Below are 15,585 nucleotides of genomic sequence, written 5' to 3' on the forward strand. Positions count from 1 at the left end.
AGTGCAGAGCCTGGAGCCTGTTTCAGATTCTGTGTCTCCCTCTCTCTCCCTCTGACCCTCCCCCATTCATGCTCTGTCTCTCTCTGTCTCAAAAATAAATAAACGTTAAAAAAAATTAAAAACCCAAAAGTGGATTTAAAGATTTGAGGCTGCCTGTTTTATTTATTCATTTGCATTAACTTAATTAAGGACCTTCCTGGGTACGCGTAGTCATTACGCTAGCAGTAATACTCAGTTTAGTATGACTTCAAACTATTTCTTGCATTTCTGCCTAAAAGAAATCCTGGCTGAAAGATCACTTCCAGTTTTCCCTTTTTAAGGGTGTTTGCTTTCCGTTAGAAGAGAGAGCACCAGAGCTTTCTACTTTGACCTCCAAAGCACCAACCTCGACTTTAGGCAAAAAATTCTTGGATTTGAGCGTTCCGGCGAAGTCTGGCCTTTTCGGTCCTCGCGGGCTGCCGTAGCCAAGAAAGGCAGCACTCTGTTCCCCAGAAAAGTGCCACCTGCGGCCGCAGTTTCACTTTCGGTTTCACCCGGGTGGTCCGCGGAGGCAAGCTAGTGGCGCTGCTGGAGAGGAGGTTTGGATCCCGGCCACCAGGTGAGCCAGGCGGCTGTGCGGGCGGTTCGAGGCCCCAGTGTTCGTTCGCCCCGGGCGGGTTTGGGGAGTAGCAACCCGGATCTGGGCCAGGACGGAGCGTGGATTCCGGGGCCTGCGGATGGCGGGTGCCCGCACGATGCCGCGCTCACGGTCTCCTCCACTCCTGGAAAGGCCAGGAAGTCAGGAGATCTGTGGTCGCCGGCCCTGAGACCCCCGCACCCCCGCCCCCGGCACCCCTCCGGGGGGCGTCTAGACCACGCAGGGATGAACGGTAGCTGCCTGGCCCCACCGAGTTGGCTTCCGAGACCAGTCCTGGTGTAGAAGTTCCCGAGGGAACCCCGACATTAGTCTGCGGATTGGGCGAGAAAGCGGGCCCGGAATACACGGGCAGGCTTCGCTCGGTTCCCAGGGCTACACCGACCACGTCGGGATGGTTCCGCTGACACCCAGGAATTGAGAGCTGGACCAGCCCACCTAACCCAGTCCATCTTACCCAGTCCTCAGGTTTCGGATGTCCACAATTGTATGGTGTTAAGTCCTATCACCAGGACTTTTGTGTATAGGTGTGCGCGCGCTCGCTCATAGCAGGTATTTTTAGAGTGTCTAGAATTAGGCTAATGCAGATAAGGTTGGTAGTAGTGACTTAGTGTGCCACCCACGCCTTAGTAATACAGGATTATTGAAAAATTGAAAACACATAAGAATATGGTAAAGGAAGTAAGATTCACTGAAACCTTTCCGCCTGCCATTTATTTGTGTATTTTACTCTTGTATGTACTACTTTCTATTCGAGCTTAGACTCCCTATTTTATCAGTTAACAGTATATACAGTCGTCCACTTTCATTTAAAAGTTCTTTCTAAAAACTTCTAATTTTCTATCTTTTGATTGGCTGCCTATTCTGCCGTTGTGTAGGGCCCATAAATGCAGCCATTGCCTGACTGTGAGGCGTTTAGGGTGTTTGAGAAGTTTTGCTTCACTTAAAAAAATTTTTTTTAATGTTTATTTATTTTTGAGAGGAAGAGACAGAGTGTGAGCCGGGGAGGGGCAGAGAGAGAGAGGGAGACACAGAATCCGAAGCAGGCTCCAGGCTCTGAGCTGTCAGCACAGAGCCTGACGTGGGGCTCAAACCCGCCATCATGACCTGGGCCGAAGTTGAGCGCTTAACCGGCTGAACCACCCAGGCACCCCTTTGCTTCACTTTAGCATCCCAGGTAATACTTTGTTAAGCTTAAAAAAACAAAAAAACTGTATTTCAGATTATTTGCTTGGACTAGATTCTGAGAAGTGAAATTATTACAATAGATGCTGTGTTCTACTAAGGTCTTTTTAGATCTTCATACCCTTTGCCAAATTGTTTTTCAGAAAAGTTTTAGTAGTTTACATCATTCATGTATGATAATGCCTGTTTTCACCAAAAGAGTGATAGCTCATAATACAGTTCTAATACGTCAGCCTCTCTCTCTCTGTCTCTTTTGTGGTGGTATCTCACAATTCCAATTGCTTGAATTTTTGCAGGAGTCTAAGAGGGTTATTTGGTGTGTGTGTGTAAATGTATTATTGGAGCAGAAGTCAGCATAGGCTGGACTGAGTGTTAGAGCAAGATGATCTCTTAAGTGATCATCTAGCATAACTTCCTTATTTTGCAGATGAGGAGCCTGGGGCCTTGAGAGGTGAAATGAGGAGTTATCCAAGGCATACAGCTAAATTAAGTAGCAGAGCTGAGATTAGTCTCCCAAGTGAGTACTCCTTATCCTGCATTGGGTGGTCTCTCACTAGACTGGCATATTTGGTATGAGAATTAAAAAAAAAGGTTTACATCACTTGGATTATTCTATCCTTTTAGAATTGTACCAAAGAACAAAGACTTAATCATCTGAGGGAACTGTAATACTGAAAAATGGGAAATTGACCATTTTCATGACTGGGATTAGAAATCCATTATTTATAATGGCAGCCCCTTCAAGATTTACTTTTTAAATTTTTTTTAAATGTTTATTCATCTTAGAGCGAAAGAGAGAGAGAGAGAGAGCGCACACAAGTGGTGGGGGGGGGGGGTAGGCAGAGAAGAGAGAGAGGGACAGAGGATCCGAAGCAGGCTCTGTGCTGACAGCAGCAAGTCTGATGTGCGGGTCGAACTCACAGACTGTGGGATCATGACCTGAGCCACCCAGGTGCCCCCAAGACTTTTGACAGTTGTTTTCAGATTTTTATGTCAGAATAAAGGATCTAATAAGTTGTATTTTGTACTCTATTATCTGGTTAGAATTGAGCTCTTCTCAATTATTATACCTTGAAGGTTTTTTAAAATTCTTTGTTGCTTTAAGACCAGTTGACACTTTGGGCCAAATAATCCTTTGTTGTGGAGGGCTATCTTATGGTTTGTAGAACGTGAAGCAACGCCCCTGGCCTCCATCTACTACATATCAATAGCACCACCCTTCTCCAGAATGTCTCCAGACATTTCCCAATGTCCCCACTTGCTTACAGGAATTACTTGGGGAACTTTATAAAAATGTGACAGTGCCCCTTGCTCGGGGAGTCTGATTAGCAGCAGGCTTCAGGAATCTTCATTTTAACAAGCATCTCTGTTGACTCCATGCAGTTGGTTCTTACTTAACACAGAAACATTTCAGTTTTCTTCATTCTTCTTTTATTTGATGGTCAGTAATAGAGTTACTACTGTGCTGTAGCTATTTAAGTGCACAGATGATACCATGCTAGTTACTATAACCGTAGTTTGTGGGTCAGGGAGAAAGAGACAGGGATTTTCCTTGGCACTGACATTAAATGCCCCCCACAGGCTTGGCTAGTGAGCTTACGAACCAGGGATACTACTTTCCCTGCCTCTGAGAAGCTTAGAACCTACCGTGGGAGACTGGTCAACAGGAAGACTACAGAACGGCCTGAGAAGTGGAAAGTGGTACCCTGAGGGCTGAGGTTCCTGGCTCACATGAGAGGGGTGAGGAAAGCAGCCCCCTACTGTGTGGGGAGGAGGGATTGGTATGAAGCCTTCAGAAGGGGGCCAGGTATGCCCCTGTCTCAAAAGGGAGATGTTTAGGGAGCGGCTCTCCGTGTCTGATGCCCTCTCCGTCCAGGGCTGTGTGTGTTTACTTGGGTTGTCATGTTGTGTTTCATTGTGATTTTTTTTTGTTTTGTTTTACTTATCACGTTTTTTTCACCCGAAGCTGTCAGTGTGCTATGAGTAGGTGAAAGTTTACTGGTGAACATTGCCAAGAAACCAGGATTTGCATGGTTTGCAAATCTGTAAATCATCTGCTCAATAACGCAACTCTTGAAATCACATCAGATCTCCTTCTGAACCTTTGACCATTGTATTTCTTCACAGGCTATTTGTCACTTGAGGCATTTTCCCCCCAGTGCTCCTACTCTCCACCCAGATCTCCACTTACATCTCCATGCACGTCTGTGGCCATGCTCCAGGCTTAGCAGGAGAATCTAGACATATTCAAAAGGGCAGCTTTGAAAGGGCTTAGGCTTTGGGACCAAAAGCCTTACTTCTGCTTAGCACCTTGCAGGGTTACTGTGTGAATTGCTTGTGAATCTAACATACATAGTTGGATGAATAAAATTTGTTTTTTCCCCCCATTCTTTTACCAAAAAAAAAAAAAAAAAGAAAAAAGTCTCTGCAGGGCAGTTTGCAGATGTTCTTATACTGGACCTCTCATCTCAGTAGCTTCTGGCAGAAAATATACAGCCTTTGACTTAATAGCCATTTCTGAAAATAGGTCATTTAAAACAAGCCTGAGTAGGAGGCAGGGGAGGGAGAGAGCCATAGAGGTGATTATGGCTTTAATTTTGAAGGGAGAAGTTTTATCAAGGTGACCCCTGCAGAAAGGAGGCCTTTTTCTTCTTATGTGTTTATGGTTCAAGAGGCTTTTCTCTCGCTTCAGAAATGGTCAGAACTGTTCCTTCTGCCGTAACCAATTTAAAAGATGAACACTTAAAATTACGTGAGCCAAGTGATGGGAAAAATTGTGATGTTGAGACCAATTTACTCACACAAAATGGATTTATGGGCCAGTCATTAAGTAACAGGGAGTACCCAGGAAGCCTAATGAAGATGAATGTAAAAGACGTGGCCTCCTAAAGTGATGGATAAAATGTGTTTGAAGCAACCACCCTCTTTTCAAATAACTTTTAAAATGTTTTTTTATTTTTTTTTTCCCAAGAGATTCTGCAGAACGAAGATGTCCTGGAGAATAAATGCAAAGCTTGGTATTAGTCTTTCCTTTCATGTGGCTCACAGTCTTTTGAGGGAGAAAGGACTTGTATATAAAAAAGTAGAGAATATAAAAGAGAGTAGTGACAGATGATAACAAATCCCAACCAAATGGGAAACGCATCCTGCCAGAACTAAGTGAGCTGGTCACCTCCACTCTGCTGTGGAAGGTAGCAGGTGGAGCTCATGTGAGTCTCTCCTTAGAACCCCCTCGTGTTCCCCTCCACTGACACAGTATTCCCCATACTTGCCAGTTCAGAAGGGTCTGCTGGGCATGTGCAAACCGGTTCCAGGGTTCTTTCCCGCACCCGCCGAATCAGAATCCCGAAGTGAGCCAATTGATGGATGTTTAGGAAACTGACTTAGCGGCTGGAGCCCAAGCTCTTTTAGCCTGACTTGCCCTGCCTGCCAGAAATGTGGCCCTTCTCCCTTCTGCAGCTACATTTTGTCTTCCTTGCCTGTGTAGCATTTTCTCCTCAAACCCAAACACACAGTCTGCTGCCTTTGCCAAGATTTCTGTCCTTTCGGCCAGTGGACTCCTTTTCCTTTCCACTCAGTTCAGATGTCTCCCCCAGGAATCCTTTGACCCACCAAGCCTGCGCTAAGCGAGCTTCTCTGTGTGCTGCTCCCTGCACAATTCTGTCCAAATACATTACAACTTTTTAAAAAAGTTCTCCATTGGCCTGTCCTTGTGCCAGCTCTGGAGCGCAAAGTCTGAGGGCCCAAGGCTATGTGTGTCTCATTAGTCTCACACCCCCAGCCTCTGTGCCTGACACTTGGGCGCTCACTTAGGCGCTGTACAAAAGTTAGAAGTGTTGAATGCCTTCAGGAAGAGATTGATGTTAATTGGAGTAAAAATGTGGCTTAATGGCAGAGGTGTGATCTTTGATGAGCTTAGAAGGATATTATCTATGCTCTTTAAAAAGGTGAAGAAAGAAGATGATTAACATTTTAAAAATAATTAATACCAGCAGTTGTCGAGGTTTGTGGTCTTTTTTTTTCTGTCATTAATTTAACTTTGGACAAGGTAGTTAATAATATTCCTGTCAACTAGATTTTCACGTGACAATGCATCGTAGTGTTTTTTTTTTAACACAAGATAAACAGCTAGTTTCATCTCGAGTCTTGTACCTAGAAAGTGCCGTAATGGGATTTCCCATCTAATAGGAAATGAGCCTGACTCATGAGTTGAGTCTCTATCAGGCCTTTGGGGTTAATAGTCTCTCTGGCCTGTTCAACCACAAAACAGCACGTGTTCAGGACATAAATGAGGCAGTTTATAGACGAATGGGAAGATTAGTTTGTTTTTACTAAACCCATCAAGAGTACTGAATCTGTTACAAGGTTTACTTTGTAATATTTTTCCTTGTGTTCAAAACAACATAAAATTGTTGTGTGGTCTGAGTCTTGAATGAATAGTGATTGTACTGAATAGCGGTTGTAATTCCACTTATCTATTGAGACTGTAGCTACAAAAATAAACTGGCAATCCAGTGGAAAAGTTAAATTAAAATTTCCTGAGTAAAATAATTAGCTGATCACATTTTTAAAGTCTTTCAACTCTTGGGGAGATGGAGTAGGGAATGGTCCAAATAACAGCTCCAAATTCAAGAATACTTTGTGAAATTTGCATTTTCTTTTGTTTAACTTAGGATGTTGACTTTTCATGGTTACAGAAAATTATTTTACTGAAATTATACTCCCTTTGTTTACTCACACTCTTTGAACAAGAGTTTAAATTCTTCTAGATTCTAAGTTTTTTAAGGTCAGAACCTATGTGAATGAGATGTTTGTGAATTTCGTTGAAAATATGTGCAGACAGACACGTGTTTGTTGAAGAAATGAAAAGCTGACAACCTAGCATTCTACCTTACCCAAACTGCTGAGCCAGCACAGATTCACTTTGAGAAGATCTGCAAACAATGTTCCTAACCCTGAATTCAGGTCATCGAGTGAACAGATTTGGAGTGAAATAAGCTGGGCTGTTTCTGGAAGAATGTGTTACGAAAATGTTGATTGAAAACAATTTGAGTTTTTGAGCAGAATCCTTCAAATATTGTATCCATACTGATTTTTAAGTGTCAATACTATATGGCTACTAAAGAATAACTTCATTTGACTGAAACAGAAAAATTAATTTTCAAATTCCTTTTGCTATCAGTTTTTGCTTAAGTAACCACAGTTTTGTTACATTGGTTTACCAGAATATTTTGAGCCAGATAACTGTTATATAACAAGATGAGTTTTGAAAGGAGTCTTTGGCAACTATGTATGTTTGATCTGGGTATATAATACTCTGTATTTCAGAGTCCTATTCTTGAATAAGACTTTTTCTTACTAAAGGGCAACGTATGGAATGGGAGAAGATCCTTGCAAGAGACATATCTGATAAAGGGTTTAGTATCCAAAATATACATAGAAAAACTTCTAAAACTCAACACCCAAAAAACAAGTAATCCAATTAAAAAATGGGCAGAAGACATGAACAGGCATTTCTCCCAAGAAGACATACAGCTGGCCAACAGACACATGAAAAGGTGCTCATCACTGATCATCAAGGAAATGCAAATCAAAACCACAATGAGATAATCATGTCACACCTATCAGAATGACTAAAATCCACAGTGCAAGAAACAACAGGTGTTGGCAAGGATGTGGAGAAAAAGGAACCCTATTGCGCTTTTGATGGGAATGCAAACTGGTACAGCCACTCTGGAGAACAGTATGGAGGTTCCTCGAAAGTTAAAAATTGAACTACCCTATGAAAGTATTTACCAAAGAATATGAAAACATTAATTCAAAGGGATACATGCACCCCAGATTTTATTTATAGCAGCATTATTTACAATAGCCAGATTTTGGAAGCAGCCCAAGTGTCCATCAGCTGATGAATGGATAAAGAAGAAGTGGTGTATATATACAGTGGAATATCACTCAGCTATAAAAAGAATGAAATCTTGCCATTTGTAATGACATGGATGGAGCTAGGGAGTATTAGTGATGCAAAAGTGAAATAAGCCAGTTGGAGAAAGACAAATACCATATGATTTCACTCATATGTAGAATTTAAGAAACAAAACAAACAAAGGGAAAAGAAGAGAGAGACAAACCAAGAAACAGACTCTTAACTGTAGAGAACAAATGGATGGTTACCAGAGGGGAGGTGGGTGGGGGGATGGGTGAAATAAATGATGGGGATTAAGGAGTACTCTTGTGATGAGCACCAGGTGATTAAAGTAAAAATTAAAAAAAAGATAATTACATAGAGTATATATCTTTATTATAATAGAGGAAATCAAAATCTCTGGCTGCATTAGCAACTTTCAGGAGGCTATATAAGGTTATGATTAAGAGCATGGGCTGGTCATTCACTTACTAGCCATGTGCCAGAGCAGGACCTCTGTCTTTTTCTTCATCTGTAAAATGAAGATTAAAAACAATACTTGCCCCATAAGGTAGTGAGGTTTAAATGGATTAATACATAAAAGCGCTTAGGTAAGTGCTGACATACAGTACACTCAAATACTAGCTCTCAATTATGATTATAATTATTTTGAGAAACGCTGTTTTGGCATCAGTCGTTTGTAAATATGTCTACATCATATAACATAGACTTTAAAATATGACTGATTTGAGCTTGAACGTTGGTTCCATCACATTTGGAGGGCAAATTATTTCAACTTTTTGAGCTGTTATTTTCATTAGCAAAATGAGGTATTAAGACATTCTTCCCAGGGTTCCTACAAAGATCAAATGCGATAGTGTTTATAAGGATCTTAGCAGAGTGCTCAGCATAGAGAAAGCATTCAGCAAATGATGGAGGTGGCCATGGCTGCAATGCATATACTGACTGTGTGTGAGACAGTAATGACAAGCGATTAAGAATAGGGGCTCTATTCACACAGGGGGCTGTGGTGAAGCTGTGTCATAGGGTCGCTGTGGGTTACCTGAGTGAGATAATGCATTCGTTTAGTATTTCGCTGTACGTACTGGAAACATGTCAGCTGCCCTGTTGTGATAGCAGTAGTGAATGATGTTGAGTCTTCATCTGTGGTCCTTTGATACTTGACTTCCTACAGATACGTTAAAGGTTTCCAGGCTTTTTGTTGTTGTTGTTGAATAATTAACTTTTGCCTTCACTTTTATTACCCCCTTTCAGATTCTTGATCAGGATTGTTAAAATGAGTCTACGGAAACAAACCCCGAGTGACTTCTTAAAGCAAATCATTGGACGACCAGTTGTGGTAAAATTGAATTCTGGAGTGGATTATCGAGGTAGTGTTTTCATGCTTCATCCTCACTGGTGCAACTAAATAAGTAAATATGACTTAACTGGTTTTTATTAATGTCTTAAACATATCCAGGAGACCAAAAAAGTATGGGTTCTCCGTAGTTTTTATGCCTATTTCTTTTCTACCCCTAAGATAGTTCCTTTTGGAGACAGTGCAGGTAGCAGAGTGTGTGCTTCTGACTTCCGCTCTGATTTGTGTGACTGCTGTCTCCTGTCTGTGCTTTGCGACTGCGTGTGCCTAAGCTCCCTGGTAAGAGCCAGGGTTCTCAGTCACCTGGGGCATAAATAACCAGGTACAGAAGAACACCTTAGCCCAGCAGCATTCATTTTTGCCAAAGTATTCACGAATGACAAGCAGCTGTTTAGACAGTATCATTTTACAACATGAACTTCCCACTCTTACAATATGCGTGGACTCCAGATACACCTTTCTTTTCTTTTAGAGAATGTTCTTTTTAAGAGGCTGTGACACTACTGAAATGAACTTTGTGGGGGAAAAATGGTATCACACATGCCATTTTTTTTAAATTTTTTTTTTTTTAATGTTTATTTATTTTTGAGACAGAGAGAGAGACAGAGCATGAACAGGGGAGGGTCAGAGAGAGAGGGAGACACAGAATCTGAAGCGGGCTCCAGGCTCTGAGCTGTCTGCACAGAGCCCGACGCGGGGCTCGAACTCACGGATCATGAGATCATGACCTGAGCCGAAGTCGGACGCTTAACCAACTGAGCCACCCAGGCGCCCCTCACATGCTATTTTTAAAAGTTACTAAATTCCTAATCTTCCAAAATTTAAGTATGTTTAATTACCTGGAATATTTCACGGGTGCAGATAATGAATTCATTAGCAGAGTAAAGCCTTTTGTCTCTTTTCTGAATGATGATAGTAATCTTGAATTTTTTCCTCTTTCTACACATGCAAATTTAATATTACTGAGAACTTACTGTGTGTCCGTTGTGTGCTAATCATTTCAATTTCCAATTTATCTTCACGTAAATCCTTTGAGATACCTGTTTATCCCCATCTAGTAAGGGAGAAGCTAGGACTCCCAACTCAAGCTTAACTTAAAAGCCTTGTTAAGAAATCACTCTACTGTTTTTGTAACGCTTTAGTTTCTTGATATCAACAACATACCTCCAGTTTAGTTTGATTTTTGTAGTAGAACTAATGGATTTATACTGAATACTGAGATAGAAAGTCTCTATGTACCGCTTTACACCCATAAACTTTTGATGAGCCCAAAGGAGATACCAGACTTCTAGAGATTTGAACATATTCGCCAGTCATTTAGGGTAGGGACGTTATGTTCAATATCTTCTCAGAATCCACTTCATTGGGGAGATTAGCCGGCCTAGCCCAACTTTTTTTTCTCTATCCTCATTAGGGAAATTTTTTGAATTTGTAAAGGTAATATATGTGTTTTTCCTTTTTTCTTTCTTTTTTTTTTTTTTTTAAGCAAGTTCAAAGCAAATAATGAAGAAAAGTATATAGAAGAAAGCAGTCGCTCCAAATTTTCCATTGAGATAATCAGGCTTACCAATTGGGACCTGTGTCCATATAAGCATAATTTTATATAAATGGAATCATCTGTACATACGCCCTTATCTTCTTTTTTTACATTAAAAAAAATGCATTCAGTTCTCTGACACTACAGAATGTTTAATGCTGCATAGGAGTACCTTGTGTGGATGTACCACCACTTTGTTTTTGTTTTTAACTAGTTTCCTGTTAATGGACATGTAGGTATTTACCGAGTTTTTGCTATTTTAAGTAAACAACTCCTCTTCTTTGACATGTATTTTGAACACTTGTCCAAGTATTTCTTTAGAAGAAATCCTCTGGGCTAGGATTTCTGTGTTAATGAGCTTGCCAAGTGGCCCTCTAGTCGGGGCAGATGGGTTTATTCTTCTCTGTGTTCTCACCAACCCTTGTATTAGCCTTGTTTTCAACTTTTCCATTCTAATTGGCAACAAGTAATAGTTTCATTTTGTTTCTGTTTCTTTGTTTACTAGTGAAGCTGAACCGCCTTTCACATGGCTAGTAACCATAATGATTGAATTAAAAAACCCAGCTCTCTGTAACAATTTCTCTTGAAGTTTAAAGAAAACGTTGTTTCTTCTGTTATTCATAGTAGTTTATCCCTTAGAGAAGGGAGGGGGTTACAATTACAACCTCCTGGAATCTTTTTCATAAAACAACCTTTGCCAGGAGAAGAGATGTTTTTATTAGTGAATATTTCATTTTGGAATGCCTTTAGTTAAGTTTAAAATAGATTTGCATATCATGTTTCAGAAGTTTCCTGCCCGTTTAGGATTATGGTTTTGATGTAGAATGATACAGCAGGAAATAAACTACAAACTTACATCCTAAACTTTCTTTTGATAGGAAATAATTGTTAGTAATTGTCCATAATCTATTCTGGTTCTCTGAAAGTGTGCAGCTTCTAGCAGAATTCCGTTAGGTTAACGTCTTGTGTTCTCATGACACACACAATTGGGAAAAGAAACTTTTTGTTTAGAGGAAAATGGGGGCAGAGGCAGAGTGAGGAGCATATTAACGAAGTGGAGGCCAAATGAAGCCATCGACTTGACTAATTGAATCAAGTTTGTACTGTTTGTTTTCACTTAATTTTTTTTTCTAGAAAATACCACTTTAAGTTAGAGACCCAGACTTAGAGGCTTATATATTTTCACCTTTTGGAAAAAACAAAAAACAAAACAAACAAACAAAAAACTTGCCCTGATATATAGATATAGATATATAGATATAGATATAGATATAGATATAGATATAGATATAGATATAGATATAGATATAGATATCAGGGCAAGTTTTGCACAATTTATGCCATTTTAACACAATTAAAAAGATTCACTCAAACAGTTTTTCCTTAAAAGCTCCTCAGAACGTCTTGGGCCACTTTTCTATATTAGTCTGGATTTGAAAATATTCTAACTGTGACAAAACAGAAAGGGATGTGTTATAATGCAATATGTTGCCCTCTCTTCTCAAGCTGCTCTTCACTGTGAGTCACAGCTTTAAGATGTGCCTTCAGGAGCACCTGCTGTCTCCTCTTCTATTATTTTAACAGATTGTGGAGACTTCCTCTTAACCCTGGAGTACATTCATCTGCTGCAGTAGATGTTGCGAAAGAATGCAATAAATCTGCCAGACCCATATTTCACTTAGTGGCTGAAGTAAGAAATGCCACTGGAAGCGAGGAGTCTTGGCCAGTGGTCATTTGTTCCTGCATAATTGCCCACTCCTGATTTTAGCTTTCAAAGGATGGTGTCTTATTTGGAACATGCTTGTTCTGTTATTTTTGGGAAGGCTTTAGAACTTGCTGTTGTTATCACACATATCACAAAGCAAGTGATAGTTTGATGTTTTCCCTCTTAGCAGTGGGTATATGACTGCTTTCACACTGTATGCTTCTTAGCCTTCCTTCACAGTGGCACAGAATGAACCGATCTGAGTTTCATTTACAGTGTGAATTTTTATATTAAGCATGTAAGAGCTAACAAATAAAGAGATTGTCAGCTCTAAGGTATACCCTGTAATTTTCAACTCTGACTTGCTTTAAGTATCTTCTCTTTGACTAAATCTGCCTCCAGGGGTCCTGGCTTGCCTGGATGGCTACATGAATATAGCCTTGGAGCAGACTGAAGAATATGTAAATGGACAGCTGAAGAATAAGTACGGGGATGCATTTATCCGTGGAAACAATGGTAATATTCTCTCACTGTACAGTTGTGTAACATCCAAAATAAACCTTTTTGTTTATAATCAGGATCCCCAGCAGATTTTCTACATAATTCAAAAGTTTAGTTTTAGTTTTGCCTTGTTAATTTTTAACTTCTTATATCTCGGATCTTCATTGTGACCATTTTTTTTTAAGATGCCTCCTGGAGGGGCGCCTGGGTGGCGCAGTCGGTTAAGCGTCCGACTTCAGCCAGGTCACGATCTCGCGGTCCGCGAGTTCGAGCCCCGCGTCGGGCTCTGGGCTGATGGCTCGGAGCCTGGAGCCTGTTTCCGATTCTGTGTCTCCCTCTCTCTCTGCCCCTCCCCCGTTCATGCTCTGTCTCTCTCTGTCCCAAAAATAAATAAACGTTGAAAAAAAAAAAATTTAAATAAAAAAAAAAGATGCCTCCTGGAGTTTTAGAATAGGCATTCTCACCTTCCCTCTCTTTACTAATGAAGAACCGAGGGGCATTAGTATACTGACCCAGAACCCGGTACTTTTGAATACAGTTGATTGATTATATTCCCCCAACACTGCCTCTCACAGTGGCAGTTGGAGCCAAAACGATGGCCCCTGTTTCCCCACTGTCTTTGGTTTGCATCATTTGGCAGTCACCTTGTCCTGTGTGTCCTTTTCTGTCTTAAACATTCAAATGCCTGTTGTGGAGGTTTGCATCCTTTAGTTTGGCAAAAAAAAAAAAAAAAAAAAAAAAAGACAAAATAGGAAATAGGGTTCTAAAGTTACTCTGCTAGTATATTGCTATGATTATTACAGTTACTTTTAAGTACCTTGTTTTAAACAGTTATCATTAGAGTCGTATTTGAGTTTCTCAGGGGGAAGGGAGAGACATCAAAACTGTGGTAACTGCCCTTCGACCCATCCCCACTCTTTGGTCCCATCCCTCAAATGGAGTTCAGGTTTTTTATGGACGTGCATTCTTTGGTTCTGGGTAACTTCTTCATCCGCCTTTACAGCTGTATGTATCTCTGCTCTGAACTAAGTATCCTGACTTATTGTAGGTGTTCTGTCTCCTGTTCTTACAGTACCACATTTTCTCACGTCCTCTCTTTTTTTTACATCTTTTGCTGGCTTTTTAGTCTTCCCAACATGGAAAATTTCCTCTCTGTTTTTTTTATATTATTCTTATTTTACTCCGTCCATTTACTAGAAATGTTATGCTCTCTGCCCATCTCCAGACAGCTGATAGCAGTAGCCACCTGTGAGTGGTGACAGGCTAGATCCTGTCACATGCACACCACATGTAGTGCTTGTCCAGTTTCCCAGGCGTGTTTTTGCTGTCATTCTGATGATTCCCTTCATGTAACTTTTTCCACGATGTAATCAGCAGTAGTTCTCTTTAGCCCCCCCCCCAGATTTACATCTTTGTCTCTTAAAGAGGATCCCGACTTACTTGTTTAATTTGTGCTACGTTCTTTGGTCAAAATGCCTTTTAATGTCACTTTGAAGAGCCGTGTCGGAGTCTCAGTAGGCAGGGGGGTAGGGGGTGGGAAGAACGCCTCCGGCGAAAGCCTGACCAGAGTCCCCTAGTTCTCACATTTCGTCTTGTTCTCATGGACCACCACATACCCTGAAGGGTCCAGTTTGGGTGTTCACAAGAGGACTAGGTGATCAAAACTTTGGGTAACACCAAAGGTTGATATTTTAAAAGGGAACTCAGAATAAAACTTCTGGTATTTTAAAAACAAGAACAGAAGCAAAACAAAACAAAAAAAAACCCACAAAAACTCCTCAGCCCTTGTTTATCGTGTTGTAATTAAAGAATAGTAAACAGCAAGTTTAGAGTTTTTATTGGAGAGATGGATGGAAATGTTTTTTATTGTTAATCTGAAGTCTCCCCTGGTGGGTTTACTGATTTGCTTTCCTACAAGCATAATAAATCTGTAATTATAAGACATTCTTAGATTCCAGGGATTTTCACATCCCTTCTGTTTTGTCCTCCTGGTCTCAGTTTGCAGTCACATGTACAGCCAGCACTAGAACACAGGCCTGTAAGACATCAGACGCGCGTCTAGATTCATGAAATTAGTTTTTCAGTCGTCCTAGACTTTTTCGTGTCGTATGAAAATTCCCTTTAAATTTGCAGAGATGTTAGGCCAACATCTATTTGCTTTTAGAACTTGCTGTTGTGAGACTTAAGCACAGGTTTTTTTCAACATATTTATTTTTTCTTTTCAGTATTGTATATAAGTACACAGAAGAGAAGGATGTGAAGACGCCAGGAGTACAATACTTTTCATACTGGGGTATATTTTTTTATGAGATTTTTGGGGGGTTCCTTTGTGACTTCCACTTGTCCCATTTCATAATAGTTGGTGATTTTTCACTGACCTGTGAGGAAGAGAAATGTACAGAATTGTGATAATGTAATTGCGACGCGTTCCTTCCTATTTAAGTTTCAGTCATTTCCTTTTACCTCTGTGTCAGTGTGCAGAAAGCAAAAGAATAAAAAAAGAAAGAAAAGCTATTTCCCTGTACGTGATTTTAACCCAAGGCTGCAGCAGTGTCATATGCTCTGATTGCTTTACTTACTTGTCTGATGAAAGGATGCATGCGGTGGTAATTAAAACATTTTAGAGACGTCCTTCTTTAGCCCATCGCCTTCGATTTGCCACACAAAATGTGTGAGTGGAAATGTTCGACAGAGGCGTCCGGTTTCAGTCTGAGGCTGAGAAGGGTTTGTGAAGTCAGAA

General features: G+C 40.6%; 1 protein-coding gene across 3 annotated transcripts; it reads left to right on the plus strand.

The window, feature by feature from the left end:
• The first annotated feature begins 495 nt into the window (after window positions 1–495).
• On the plus strand, window positions 496–15,359 carry LSM6 (LSM6 homolog, U6 small nuclear RNA and mRNA degradation associated). 3 transcript variants are annotated; one of them, XM_047091933.1, is made up of 5 exons: window positions 514–598; window positions 2,247–2,336; window positions 9,000–9,115; window positions 12,747–12,860; window positions 15,071–15,359. In XM_047091933.1, exons 3-5 carry the CDS (start codon window positions 9,022–9,024, stop codon window positions 15,103–15,105), a joined length of 243 nt encoding a protein of 80 aa, XP_046947889.1. In that variant the 5' UTR covers window positions 514–598; window positions 2,247–2,336; window positions 9,000–9,021; the 3' UTR covers window positions 15,106–15,359. The 3 variants fall into 3 exon arrangements, with proteins under 3 accessions (XP_046947887.1, XP_046947889.1, XP_046947890.1); XM_047091931.1 differs by lacking the exon at window positions 2,247–2,336 and having other exon boundaries at window positions 496–598; XM_047091934.1 differs by lacking the exons at window positions 514–598; window positions 2,247–2,336 and adding an exon at window positions 3,340–3,559.
• The last annotated feature ends 226 nt before the right edge of the window (window positions 15,360–15,585 follow it).

The sequence above is a fragment of the Lynx rufus genome, unplaced genomic scaffold (genome assembly GCF_022079265.1).
Source record: "Lynx rufus isolate CCGP_SWC_20201006 ecotype Redwood Valley unplaced genomic scaffold, mLynRuf1.p SCAF_3, whole genome shotgun sequence".
In the NCBI taxonomy this organism is placed as follows: domain Eukaryota; kingdom Metazoa; phylum Chordata; class Mammalia; order Carnivora; family Felidae; genus Lynx; species Lynx rufus.